This window comes from Aulostomus chinensis, chromosome 7 (assembly GCF_037954235.1).
Source record: "Aulostomus chinensis isolate RoL2024-O1b breed Wild chromosome 7, RoL_Achi_v1.0, whole genome shotgun sequence".
NCBI lineage: Eukaryota > Metazoa > Chordata > Actinopteri > Syngnathiformes > Aulostomidae > Aulostomus > Aulostomus chinensis.
In genome coordinates, this window is record NC_141326.1 from 11,485,311 (window position 1) to 11,500,283 (window position 14,973).

Sequence of the window (14,973 nt, forward strand, 5' to 3'; positions counted from 1 at the left end):
TATAAATGCAGAAATGACTGGTAGCTCCGGCACAGTTAGACGGCAGTGACAGAACAAAGGATTTCAAACAATAGAAAATTCAACACATTGAATTCAACCATCACAACTGGATTTGACTGTAACATCAGCTTGTGCTTTTTTTCTATAGATCATATTAGAATACATTTTTTCAGATTTTTTCTTACTTATTTAGAAAATATTGCATATGTAAGTACATGTCAGCATGCTGAGCTAAACTAGAGAATTAACAGTCTTGTAAAGAAAAGTAGACATACTTTAATAAAGAGTCATTTTCATTTTCTCATCCTTATTTTCCATTACGTAAAGTAATCGTAAAATAAAACAATATTTATCAGTCGGTGCAAATTTAAAAACTCAAAATAGAAAGGCAAATAAAAGCACTTAAGTACCTAATTAAGATCATTTCATTCAGTTTTATGTTTTGTCCTTTTGAGAAGCCGCTAAGACGGCTCAGCTGAAGATACGACAGAGTTGAAGAATGAATGCACGCTGACCGTGTCGTGGTTCATTTCTTGTGGTTTGAAATTTGTTGCAACAGAGACAATCAATAAAAAACAAAAAAACAAAACAAAGATGCCATAGATGTCAAATATGATGACTGATAACCTCACATTTGCCTTCCAACATTTTCAGGGAAGGTAAAAGTGTGACTTCTGCCTCTCGACTGGTTTTAGGAGAACATCAGATTATTATGATGTAGAATAAATGACAGAGCTGAGCCAGGCTGGAAACTGGAACATGCTATGGGAGGATATGTGCTTGAGGTGTATCGATGAAGAACATATAACATAAAACAAAAAAACAAAAAACAAAAACCTTAATATTTGGAGATTAAAAGAGAAAATACAAAAGAAAAATGTTACATTTTTAACCAGAGGCCTCTCAGAACAATTTTTGATCATCATGAAGGTGTATTTATTTTTCATTTTATATACATGTGATGTAACAATGATGTTGGATAAATGTAATCTAATTTTATTTTGGTTTATCTCGTGTTGATCCCTGCATCCACTACTCACTTCACCAGTGCGTCTCCTTTAAAAAACTCGAACTGTCCCTTTAATCCGTATCAGACCCTGACGTCATTCAGCCCCTGAGCCGCCTGCGCTGATTGGCTGGAGGTGACGTAAACCTCATATTTTCCTATTTTTTCCCCTCTCCCTACTAAACCATGACCTCATCGCTTTAGTTCATGAAAGTGCTAAAGTGCACCTTCTGTAACTAGCCCCCCCACTCCCTTTCCCAACACACATACTTAGCCACCTAGCCGACCAAAGCTAACCTATCTCTCTTGCCGACGTTAGCGCTCTGTTAAGCGTCTGAAGGAACCATCTTCTCCTCCAGTGGCGCTTTCATGTCTCGTTTGTTCCTGGCGCTGTCACCCTCTGTCAGCTGTGTTGTGCCCCGCGACACAGTCATCCCCACCGGCCAGACCCATGAAGACCCCGCCGCTCTCCCCTCACAAATGGAGGCCAGCTGACTGACTACACGGGACACGGGAGCTGAGTGGAGACCGAGGTGAGTGTGCATGCGTGTGTGCGTGTGTTTAGACGTGTGTTGCTACAGAGCAGCTAGCTCCAGTTAGCTGCCGTGGCCCCCCCCCCCCGTCCTCCACCGACGTTAGCGCGCACCCCCCCCCCCCCCCCATGTGCGCGTCCGTCTTATGGTGGGAATAATACAGCCGCTGAAGTTACCGACCTTTTTATGTTAAAAGGAACCTGAGCTATTTACGTCATCCAATTCCAAGGTAGGAAGAACATTTTACTTATTTGTTATTGTGGCGCTGCAGCCCCGCCGCAGCCTCCGCGGTCAATGGACAGAAACACGTCATAACAACACAGGCAGGTTTCCCTCAAACGCCGCGCTGTTACATGCGTCGTTTTTAGACGTGGATGCAGCATTTTTAAAATAAATAGTCTGTTCATTTCTAATCTAGGTCGCTTTATATATATATAGTGCACCCTCCGTTATTGTTATTGTCGTTATCGAGCGGGCCCGTTTATTTCTTTGTGCGCTGCATCCCTGCATTAGTCGCAATCTATATTATGCATTTATTGTTATTTTCCTCGTGTATTTATTTTTTAAATTCATATTCAGAGAGGACAACAACCTCATTGCTATGTTCACCATGCCTGGTTCTGGTAGTCCCAGTCACCTGGTTTTGATGTTTACAGTATGAAGACGCCTTGGCTCCGCCAGCACGAATACATGTTATAAGTGCACTGATTTTATATACGAGTATAAACATCCAGTGTCTGGCTTCAGGCCGAAGACAATTTATATCCATGCAGCTGTATGAAAAGATGACTTCCAACCATTCATTTTGTGCATGTTGGAATATATGCAAAAAAAAAATCATTTGTTATTATCAGATTATTGTAGATGGGTAGGCAGTTAACAAAACATTAAAACCATCAAACATAAGACATGGATGGTGGTAGTAAATAGCACGATGGTGATTTAGTTTTATTCGGCCTCACACCCCCATTAGTGCAGATATGTGTGTCTTCAAGCTATATTAAGAAAAGGGGGGATTCCAATGACTTCTAAAGTTTTATTGACCAAGTCCACTGTAATCAATGTTATTTTCAGCCCGACATGGGCTGATCTTTTTTGTTTTTCAAAGCAACAACTCATAGATACACACACACACATTTCATGAGGAATCCAACAGCTCAGACGAGAGATGCCTTGATGATGTAACTGTTGCGCTTCTAAAAAAAAAAAACGATATGTCTCTTTTTGTCTGGAACTACTTTTAGGCCCTAGTCACAGGAGACATTGTGCAGGGAGTTAATGAATAACCTGGAAGCATTACGTCTTTACTGAGTTTGCTTCGCTCCCTGATGTGTTGATATTGAGTTGTGTGGATTATCTTTTTTGTGAACGTACTTCTCAATTGCGTTTTATGGACACATAACAAAGATGCTTTAAAAAAAATCTATCTAGTTACCATTGATGGTAAATTGTGTCTGGACATGGCAACCCACAGTCCACTCAGAGGCATCGTAGTCTGTCCTCATCTCATTAGTTTTAGTTGATTAAATTGCACTTACAAATTGATGGAAAAAAATCAGAGTCTTCTGTTTTCAATGCTGTTTTTAACATTGTGCAAGAGAGGGTAGAAGCCAGAAATGGCGTATGGTTATACCGCCTTGATTGAAATGCCAGTTTCTGTATCAGTTCATCAAATGCACAGTTTTAGTGAAGAAATAAACAAATGCCAGCTATTCTGATCAATGCTGTTTGTCTGCTTGTTTCTTTAACAGCAGTATTACACAAAAACAATTTCCACCAAACTCGGTGGAGGAGTAGAGCATCAGTCAAGGATTAACACATTCGAGTTTGGGACGGATCTGTTCCACAAAGTGAAAAACTGGCTTTAAAAAAAAAAGAAAAGAGTTTGGCTAAGGTATTTAATCTGCAAGTACCTGGACGATGTCATACCACCTTGGTGGAGGTGCGCTGTCCAGTTTAAAGTGTTGGATAATATAGTGGATTTGTCTGCAGCCATTCACACGTCATGTGTTTTTAATGGTGACGCACAGCTGGAAGTTTCAGCACTTTGTCCTCACTGCAGGAAAACTCTGATATTCGAGCAGATAAAAGAGAAACCTAGAAATCAACCAGTTGTTCTGGTTCTTCACGGTCTGTCTACATTGTTTCACCTCTGAGGGGGATGCGCAGGTGCGTTCATCTCATTGTCCTGAGCAGGTGTTCACACATGAAGGTTTCAGAGGGGAGGTTTTATCAAGAGGCTCTGTCATCCGTCTCCTGACTAGAATAAAAAGCTCCGACGTCCATGTGGTCATAAAGCGACCAAAATCAATTGTGTGTGGAGCGTTGCCAGATTTAGCTGTATCCCCTCTTGTATCCTGATCCAGCATCAGCACCAGTAGCATCCCATCCCCATCACCCTCTCCATGCCCCTTGATCACCCCAGCCAGGCTGTTTCTATGGCAACAGCCAAATCTGCTCTGGGCCTGTACACTCTTTCTCCGCTCTCTCTGCTCTCAGCCTGTTTTCCTCTGTTCAGCCTCCCAGCAGGCAGCTCCGAGCTGCTGCCTATTTTAGTTTGACAAGCTTGTTTGTTTTTGCTCCTTATTGTTCCTGCCTGGATACGAGACGGATGCAGGAAGATGGTTTTGCATAGGGGGGTTGAGTTGAGGTTATTATGCTGAGTAAGCAGGCTGAGGCTTGAGCTCGTTCTCTTCAATGTCTTATTTTTCTAAGACTGTCTCTCTTTCTGTTACTTTCTCCAATTCCTCCCTCCCTTTCCCTTACTCTTCTTTCTGTTTTTAACAAAACAGGGTCCACTATGACTGAAGGCGCCGTAGGATGATGTTCTAGTGACGTTGAGTGATGCTGAGCACCAGCCTCCCCCCTTCTCACAACCACACATGTGAAGCTGCACACTCCTCCCCTCCCCATCCCTGTTCACTGCACAAGAAAGAGAGTGATAGAGGAGGAAGGAGAGATTCACAGAGAAAAAGTGAGATGGGCTGGGTGGCTGAGTAGCAGTCGCCATTAGACGTATGCAGCGTCAGATGTGCTCAGCAGCAAGGGAACAGAGAAAGATTCATACCCTTGGGAGCTCTGTTGTTCACTGCTTGGCTGAAGGGCTCACCGCCATATAAGGTATGGTAGAACAGGTGACGGGACAGGTCGTAATGGGGCCGGGGCTTCTGGCGTTAGGAGAGCGCTGGTGTTGCAGTGGGGCTTCTGCAGAATGGCTGCATGCTAGGGTGTACAAGTGAAAACATGTCACATACTGTACGTCAGTGTCGCTGCAGGTCATAAAGCGATGCTTTGCTACCGACGGGCAGATTAGTTAAGACGAGCTGGAAATGTTGCTTTTTAAAGATGCTGCAGAAGCTGCGTTTTGTACCTCTAAAGTTAAAGGACTGCCTTCGATTGGCTTTATTCATATATTTCATGTAACCAATATTTGTACATTATGGCTTGGTTGTGTCCTGTGTACCCTTTTCCCCACACTGTAGCTAGTTCAGTGTTTACAGTGCCAGCAGTTGCTACTGTCTATCTCCATTTTCTTGCATGTTACTGCGCTGCTTCTCTTACATTTTAGGCATGTTGCCAGGCAGCAACATTGCAAGCTGCATGTAAGCTTTTGTGCAGTTTATTTTGAAGGGCAGCAACATGTTTTTCCCACCTCATGCTTAGACATTAAGTTTGTCTTCTGCAAGTTTGCTTATTAGTTAAGTCTCCCCTTGTTGCTCCACTCTCTCTCACCTGCTTGTCTTTGAAGCAGCTGTCCTCCCGTCTCCATCTTCAGTTGTCCCTTACCTCCAGCTGGCTGAGTTACTAGTCTGAAGAAAGGATAAACATCCTTCTCTATGTCGTGTTGCCCTTCCTCCTTTGAGGTGCTGTCAGAACACAGTTGCATGGCTTAGCTGCCTGGACATCTTTGCACAACACAAGAGTCTCAGTCTCAGTGTCTCGCCACTGCTGTGGCGTGCAAAGTGGATTGTGAGTTTGTCTGTCAGCAGAATTATGCAAAAAATATAAGGCTGATTATCACCAACCAAGGTGGAGGGCTATGTAATGAGCTCAGAAAATGTTATTCAATTTGGATGCTGATTGGTCCCAGCGCCACCTGGTGGCAACAGGAAAATACTATATATATATATATATATATATATATATATATATATATATATATATATATATATATATATATATATATATATATATATATATATATATATATATATATATATATATATATAATTTTTTTTTTTTTTTATTTTTTTACTCTGATGTTGATGGTCGACCAGCTCTATTTCTGATTTTGTCAGAAACATCTTAAGAACTTGGTGGTGGGTTACCATGAGGACTGGCACTTTTTCGTTTTTAATTTGACTTTGCTGCTTTTCTAAACATCACACGTTTGATGAGACTCCCAGCCTGACGACGTGTGCAAGTTGAATTTCATAGCGCCTCCTAGTGGTTACAGGAAGTAAGCCTGGTGTAACAATCATGACGTGTGTTTTATCAACGTAATGTACAGCAAATATAGTTTATTTAGTGTGTTCTCACATGCATTTTATTGTGAAATGGGCTTTAATAAAGGCTGGACTCAGTTTCTAATTATCATGTCATCATTTTGTTATTGTGCTCTGTCCCTATCTGTTTCTGTATAGAAGTGGAATATATTGACCTGCAGAAGGTTTTTAATAACACTTAAACTCATCCCTTTCCACTATCTGTAGTACGTCTCTATCACCCGTACTCTCCCTTTTCAACTGAGGTTTAAACCTCCATTTAGGCTTTGGGGTAAATGAGAGGAGGCCCATTCATTTTTTATGACACCACGTGCCTGCAGATGAATAAAACAACACAACTGCATTCACACTGACCTTCTCACTTGTCGCTTGACACATGCTTGATCAAGGAAGTGTCCGTTAGCGTTTCTACTGTAGTTTGTCAAAGTTTATGTGCTGTCTGGTAGACACACACTCTTTTGATCACACACATGCTGTCATGATCTTTCAACCCGAATAAATGTGTGTGTGTGTGTGTGTGTGTGTGTGTGTGTGTGTGTGCGCGCACACACGCACGCATGCCCGCGCGCATGTGTGTGCGTGCTTGTGTGTGTGTGTCTGATTTTGAATGTATGAACGTGAGCAGGGAGGGGGGCAGAGTGATTAGTGGTGATAGAATGGAGGAGGCAGTCCATCACCTTTATGAACGTATCTGTGTAACACACATGCACACACAAACACACACAAACACACAGGCACACAGGCCCACATGTACACATGCACAGGATGTCACACAGGCCATTTGCCTGTGTCCAGACCTGCTCTCTGAAATTCCCCTGGCTTAATTTATCTCACGCCCTCAGTTTCCTGTTTCATGAGCTACCACACAAGAGACTCAATCAACAACAACCGACCTTCATACATACACACACATACACAAAGCAACATTTTTTTTTGGTGCATGTCTAACTTAAGTCTTAGGCTTTGTATTTGGATGTGTTGATAGTCCCTCAGATTTCTGGCCTGATAAATCCCAGAGGCCTTTGAAGCTTTAAATAACTGCAGAACACATGTTTAGCATTGTGGCTATTTTCATATGCAAGGTGCTACCAATAAAAGATACTAAAAAAAGTGCACAAAAATACAGTGTGCACTCGTGGACAATTTATGCACGAATCAATCTGTCATCGTCACTTTTAGTTTCATTGCTGTGACATGATTGGACTGAAGTGAAGTATTCCAGGTGATCCTGCCCTTGATGTCTGATCATCTCTAAACTGAGAGAGGCAGATTTAAATGTCTCTGTTGGCCAATAATAGCATTCAAATGCTAAGCTTTGGTACAGAAGACTTTAAAAAAAAAAAATTTAGCATTGTGACTGTATTTGAACTAATTAATTCTTTTTTATCTCTTATTTCTTCAGGCACCATGAATCCTGCAGCGCCTGCTTCGGTTGCCGCCCTCCTCCACTGACCTCTCCTCCTCTTCCCTGTCTCTTTTTCCTCCTTTCCCTCTCTTATCTTCCCCCTCTTCCTCTACACCTCATCCCTCACTACTGCACATCTGTGACCCAGAGGGACCACCCCAGCCCCTCTTACATCATGGCAGGGGAGAAAGGGCCAACTAGACGAAGCGCCATGGACATCAAGCGCCTGGCGAGCCTCATCCAGCGAGGTACAGGCCGCTTACTGGTGATAGACAGCAGGACTTTTTCTGAGTACAACGCCTCGCACGTGCAGGGTGCAGTCAACGTTTGCTGCTCCAAGCTGGTGAAGAGGCGACTGCAGCAGGACAAGGTGTCTGTCACAGAGCTGCTGCAGCCCAACGGCAAAGTGAAGGTGAGTGAAAAGCTCAGCGGACTTGACAGTTGGTGCCTTTTTGTGCCAATGATTAGAGAGACTTTTCTGTAATTAGAGGAATGGAATCAAATTGTGGCATGCTTCCATCCTGCTAACAAGGGCAAGACACCAGATCCCGATATCAAAGCTGTCTCCCTTGCATCGTGCATAATGACAGCATGGTAGTGCTTAAATAAGCTTTATTAATTTAGCAAGACTGATACCAGGTTACTAATAATGTATGTAAATAGAAAGATTAATCGTATTTGTTCCCTGTTATTCAGACTTGCTGTACATCCAGTGTGTTGGTTGTGAGAACTCTGACCAAACCAACCAGCAGAGCTCAAATTCAAGTTCCGTGTAACCTGCTCAAGTCCCTTTGAGGACGTCACCAGTTTCATGACATCTGCATAGGTTGACCAGAATATAGCCAACAGCCTGATGTGAGTATCAGGGTTGTACTGGGTCTGGGTTCTCCGCCTAACCCTGCACCACATCAGTGGGTTCTATATTTGGCAGACAGGCGCGTGTACTGTAGGTTTGTTGCTTATCAGTGGCCCTGAAATCGGATCCTCCCGTTTTCCATGACTTCTCCTCTGAATATGACAACCTTTTTTCCATGCCCTGTCCACCCGTGGCACGCTGACTCCTGTATTTTTAGTCGCTGTGTGAAACTAAAGGAACTTGAGGGGAAACCTCAGCGGGTGGGGGGAGTTGGGGGAGTTTGCGGGATGTTTTTGTGTGCTCATGTAGTTTGTGTGTGCATACTTCTCCCAATATGATGAGACAAAAACATAGCCGAGGAAACAACAAATGAGATTTCTCTTCCTGGTTGCACTGATTCTCCAAACTGTATTTTAGCAGGTTACACCCAATGAGATCAAACACTGTTTCCCACAGACTGATGACAGATACCAGGTGATTGAAATATTTGTCTTGGGTGTGGGTCATTAGGTTTGACTGACAGAGCATAAAATGCTTTTGTTTTTGCTGTTTTACCTCCTCTTGCCAAGATTAGACCAGTGTCAAACCTGTCCGTCAGCTCATTATATGTTCAACCTGCTTCTCCAGAATGCAGAAAAAGCCAGCCACATACAGTATGTTTAGCTTGAAGCTACTGATGACACACGGATGCATATGCTACATTGACGAATTAAAGCAAAACTGTCCAAAAACATCTGTTTACACTTGCTTAAACTAAAAGCAAATTAACATTTGTAGTTTGGCACTACTGTGGATGAGTGCAGAAGAGCGTGAGGGAGTTGGTTGAACTGAAGATGCCATGGTTATGGTCGGCGCTACTGGAAACAAGCAATGCACCAGAAGGGTTCTAGTCAGTTTTCTTTAGCTTAAATCAAAGTGTTTATGGGTTACCGAGCATATAATATGGTGCTGGTTGTATGGTTTGATTAACTTGAAAGTTTATAAACAGACATTTGTGAGCACTTTTGCTCTTGTTAGCCATCAGTCACTTTAAGTTTCAAGCTAAACATATGTGACTGGCTCTCTCTGTATTCTGGAATCACAAAGAAGTGACATACAAGGGAAAAACTTCTTTGTGAGCTCAAGGCACCTTATTTGTGAGTACTGAACAGGCAAAATACACATTTTGGGTAAAATATTGCTTTGAATCCCCCCCAGACACACCCTGTCTACCAAATAATTATAGATTATTGCCTTGCCGTTCCTGTAGGATTACTGATTATTGTTAACACTTGCAGGTGAGTGACACTTTCCACATGGCACGATGGTTAAATGGATGAGAACTGTGGTTTATTGTTACTTTCTCAATTTAAATGACCTTCAGTTCAGCTCATAGCGTCTCTATAATTGGTACATTGGCTAAGGGTCCCCATGCGCCTGCTGTTTCTCCCCAATTCTGTTACACCAATTAGCTTTAATTCAGCTTTATTGCAAGCGCCTCTGGCAGTCAAACCCACTTGCCTTTATTCTCACCCAAAAAGTACCACTATTAACAGGACAAGGATCTTGTGTAACGCCTCTTGTATTTGTGCATGCTGCCAGTCGGAGCTGCATGCTAGCTGGATAGAAGAAACAGTACTATGTCTGAGGACCAGGAAGGAGCTCCTGCAGCTTTAAAAGTGTGACTCACCCTTATTGAAAGACCCCATTTTGCTCAGATAATGGTTTTATTTTCAGCTGCAGGATCATATTTAGTAACGTAAAAGCTGGAGGAGCTTTGAAGTTTTAAAGGTTCTGAGTATCAACGCTTGCGTTTCTCTGCAGGCCCAAGCACGTCCAACTCAGTGTGAGGCCATGTGGTTGGCAGGTCTCTCTTGATTCCTCCAACTTTCAGTCTCATGACATTTCTGTCTTTCTTCTTCAACCGTAGCCTGCAGCCTTTCACCATCTTCTCTTTCCTCTTCCTCTTCCTATCTGGTGTAGCTGGTTTGTTATTATCCATCCCCCACCCCCAGTAAAGAGGATAAGGCTTGCGATTAATGCTAGGCTGGATAAAGCTGGAACTAGCTGGGTGAGAGAGGAGGGCCTGACAGACCCAGACTCTTTTGTTATTGGCTAAGCATGACATCATCCCTTTTGTGTGGCCACTGGCAGGCCGCGGGCTGGGCACGTGCAGACTGGCTGTGTGGTGTTAAAGCTGGCTCCCAGCTAACCCCCCAACACACACGCGCGCGCACACACACACACACACACACACACACATCATTGTCTCTACCCCCCACATTGCTCTGAGCATCGCCAGGAGCCGCCTTAGCCAGCCAAGACAGCAAAGGACACCATTGTGGCTCTTTGTTGTGGAAGTGAATGCAGGAAGCAGGAGGGCAGCTTCGAGGGTATTCATGGATGGGCTGCTGCCTCTGCCTCATCCCTGACTGCTTCCCGCCTCACATCCCATTGAGTACTAATAGCCTGCATCCCCCAAGGCGCTGCACTCACCCTCTTTCATAGAAGCTCCCAACGCTTCAGTTAACTGAGCTGAATGAACATCCAGGAGCACTACAGCAGCAACCCAATTGGTGCCCTTGTTCTTCTCCCCTTCGCATGCCATCCCATCACAACCTCCTTATTAATGATTTCAGTCAATGTGGGTCCGAGAGACCCCGATGGTACAGTGGTGCTGGGCCGCTGTTGGGAGTTCAGTGGGATGGGATCAGTTGGGAATGGGGCTTCCTTGTGCCTTTTCTAACATGCCAGAGGGCAAGCGGCTGGTTTCTTGGCTTAAGTCTTGTTAATCCCTGCTGCCGTGATGGGGGCAGCCGGCCAGGCAGGCCTGACAGATGGAGCAGAGGTTTTCACTTCCAGCAGCCTGCCTGGGGAAGCGTCCATCCTATGTGAGAGCACACAACTCTGAAGAATGGGACCCAGAGTAGAAGAAACATACTCTCGTAAGCTTCCCTGACATACTCATAACAAAAAATGTTTTCAGCATTTTTTCGTTCTGTATTTGTATGAAGGAGAAGCTTTTTATCTACAGGTAGGATAGACAAATTGCTATCAACACATGCAAAAATAGGAAAACAAATTGTTCTATTTTCATCATGGACATATCAAAGATTCAATTCATGATACATATTATGCTCTCACTATATAGTACATTTTAAAGACAGTACTAATACTTAATATATAAAACATACTGTGTGGAATAATATGTGGAATATCAGCCAATTACAGAATATTTACTGACATTCCTATCGGCTGATTTCCCTTAAATAAAGTAAAAATTTGGGCCCAAGTATCAGGGCTGATAAAAACTTTATCTCGTGGGTTTCCTATCAGGAACCCAAATAAAATAAGTTTTTCAATTCCAGCAATAGAAATGTTCAGTCACGGCAGGCTGCCAGCTGAATTCTGAGTGCCACAACTATCCATGGGCTCTTGTGATCTGACAAAAATATGATCACAATGAGTTCCACACAGAGAGGGTTCAGATTAGGAGAGTGCTGAAGGATCCAAAAAGGGAAAGTTATATCATACATCCGTTTTTCCAAGTCAGGGACTGACCTATTTAGCCATTGAGAAAGAAGACTAACTAATAACCTTTCTACAGAACCTTACTAAAATACTCCATTTTAAGCTGTATAAAGTTGTATTATTTGTGTTGTTATACCGATAAAAATTAAGAACATGAATTGATGAATTGACATTGTTTGCCTGACATAATAGCCAGATTGCAAAAAAAAAAAAACCTGCCTCAATGGAAGTATCTTCTGAATTAGTCCAATTGTTGCCAAGTACAGGTCAAGACTGCGCGTGACCAGCTGGTGCATTTATTAAAGATGAAGATGTCCACCCGTTTGGCTGATGAGGCACCATACTGAATGTTGTATGTTGCTGTTTATCCTCCTTGCAAAGGCTGTAATGATAAATCATAGGAAACGTCTGAGTTTGAAGAATCACAGGCGAGTGTGTTTTGGAAATTGCATCAACAAAGAAGTAATTTGTCAAAAGTAATTGTGACAGAGACTACTGTCTCTGTCACAATTACTTTTGACAAATTAGGAAACTACCACTCAGTTTTAGTGCTGCTCAGGATACGGACGATTCCAGTAACTGCAGCGTAATACTTTGAAATGAAGGACAACACACAAGAGTACCATGTGTCACTGGCCTTGAGAAAAGCAGCAGAACTTAGTTGATGATTCACTATGTGGACTGTTTCCCACATTACCCAGAAGGAAACTCCGGGAATTTTGAACATGTTTCATTCACATTTTTCCTCTTGCAAGTTCAAACAAGGGCTGTTCCACAGAACTGGATATGTCATGTGTTTACTGTGATGAGGTCATGGCATGAATCATTGTTTGCTTTAAATATCCTACTGTTTAACATAAACACACTCCCAAACTGTACAGTAAATACTTTCAGATGTAACCAACGGCACCTCAAACTGGGATTAACATTCATGTAAGATTCTGTCTTTAATTTGTGGATGTACAAGGACAATGGAGGGAATGATTCACTGGTGATTTGAGGAAATGAAATGTGGCTTTCATTTCATGCGAAGAGGATGACATGGTTTAACCGGATCTACGGCATGCATGTGCTCTTCTTTGACAAAAATGTGTGTGTGTGTGTGTGTGTGTGTGTGTGTGTTTGTGTCTCAAATTTTCACATCCACAACAAAACAACAACACACACAAGGTATTTATTCTATAATTCTACTGTATAAGAAGGATTTCCACTCAAATTTATTCCCTCAATGTTATCACAAGCAAAACATAATCCTTAAAATTTGGTCCTCGTAAGGACAGAAACCCAAAAATTCAGAGACACACTTGCCGCACCTACATACATGGAAGTGGCAGCTGTCAGTGCCAGTCAATGACATCATCCAAGCCGCGGTCTTTACAGCGGTGAGAGATATGTGTCACGCCCTGTGTGTTAGTCTGACACTAACAGATCAAGTGCCACAAGAGGTCAGTGCCTGCTGCCGAAGGTTTGGTATCGGCATGTAGTGCATCAAGCTAAATAGGAGCTACTTTATGCAATAAAACATCATTTTGTGACATTGATGGGGATTCTTGGCATTAACTTGTTTTCTGGGAGAAATCCTACACAAGACAAACTGAGAAAACCTTAGTTGTGATTTGGGACTGTTTTCTTGTCTTTGCGCTGATATTGTGTCACAGGCCAATTGATGCACACACCGACTTTGTCTCAGGTATCATATGTTGCAGTTTACCTGACCTGTCATCTACTGTATGTTTCAGGATGTTAGCATGCACATGCATGTGTGCAGCTACAGAAGGGTGACTAACTTCTAATTTAATAGGTCAACAAGACACAGGAACAGGCGTTATTTTCACAGCACGTATAAGCACAACATCTCTCCCTGGCTGGCAGTGACAGCAGAAAACACACCTCTCCTCCTCCTCCTCCTCCTCAGTGTCCTGCAGTGATGCCAGCCTTCAGCACGATTGTCACGTTTGGTCTTCCAGTGCCACCCTCTGTCTCTCTCTGCCCTCCTCCTCCACCCTGATCCCATCCTGTGGTTTCATTTCCTTTTATCCCTCCACCATTCTCTCCCTCTTTTCTCGTCTGTTTTTTCTAACTCCTCGTCCCCTCCCTCTTCCTTCGTTGCTGCCAGGGGCATTCCTTGTTTACCTGCAGTGTGCATGCGTCAGAGCAGGCCGGCCAGCACTGCAGAGGGATGAAGACTCTGTATTACTGCTGCAGTCTGACAGCAAGCCCCACACTGCCATGGGTCGTTGACCTCTAGTGCTGCACCAAACTCTGTATCGCACATTTAGCTGGGTTTCTAACTTTATCAGTGAGTCTTAGTGTGTAGAGCCCCCATCACATAGGTCTTTGCAATTCATGTAATAGAAAATAGATTTACAATAAAACCAGATAAAGCAATAAAACAGAGCCAAGAGAGAAATACACACTTTTCTCACCCCCTCAGGCAGTAGCTCACAGAGTTAAAATAAGCTGCCCCAGCAGAAGTTATTGTCGTGCTCTTTGGAACAGGTTGGTTCATTGCCAGCACAAGTACTCAGGTGCAAGGCAGGCAGCACTTTAAAGAGAAGAATTTTAAAATAAATGCAAAAGCAAGCATGCAAACAAATTTAGAACAGGTGTCATTCAATCCTTTATTAAGCATAGAGGTCACCCATCCACTCACATGCAACAGTTTCAGCTGGGAAGAAGAGCGGTGTAATTTCATCCAGCATCGATTTTGAAGTATAGATTTCTTGTAAAACACAGACAAAACCCTTTTTTTTTTGTTAACAGCTGAATTGAATATCAGATTTTGTTGTGTGCAGGTTATTCACCAAATTATAAAAGAAACTCAAGAGAGCGAGTAGTTGTTGACATCAGCACACACACAGAGCATCATCGTGTGTAAATTAAGCAGTAATTGAGCTTGTCTGAAAGTGAGTAACTGATCTGGTTTTTCAACTGCAGCGCTCATTTTGAGTTTGTAGGAAACTGACAACACTGATCATTGTGCTGCACAGTGTTTGTGTGTGTGTGTGTGTGTGTGTGTGTGTGTGTGTGTGTGTGTGTGTGTGTGTGTGTTTGTGTGTGTGCACATATGCACTGTTAAAGGCTGTTAATCCTCAGGCATTGAGATCAGGCCCTAAATTAGATCAGATCCCATTAGGATTATCAGCCAAAGTCACCAA

At 42.9% G+C, this 14,973-nt stretch overlaps 1 protein-coding gene across 4 annotated transcripts in view; it reads left to right on the forward strand.

Moving 5' to 3' along the window:
• The first annotated feature begins 1,184 nt into the window (after positions 1-1,184).
• dusp8a (dual specificity phosphatase 8a) overlaps positions 1,185-14,973 on the forward strand; it is a 44,166-nt gene continuing 30,377 nt past the window's right edge. Inside the window, exons 1-2 of one of the 4 annotated variants that reach the window (XM_086208398.1) lie at positions 1,185-1,539; positions 7,447-7,861. In XM_086208398.1, coding sequence (XP_086064524.1) covers positions 7,625-7,861 — 237 coding nt within the window. In that variant the 5' untranslated portion in view covers positions 1,185-1,539; positions 7,447-7,624. Of the gene's footprint in view, positions 1,540-1,663; positions 1,769-4,470; positions 4,660-7,446; positions 7,862-14,973 lie in introns of those variants that run through there. The other 3 variants (XM_086208401.1, XM_086208399.1, XM_086208400.1) reach the window with 3 other exon arrangements.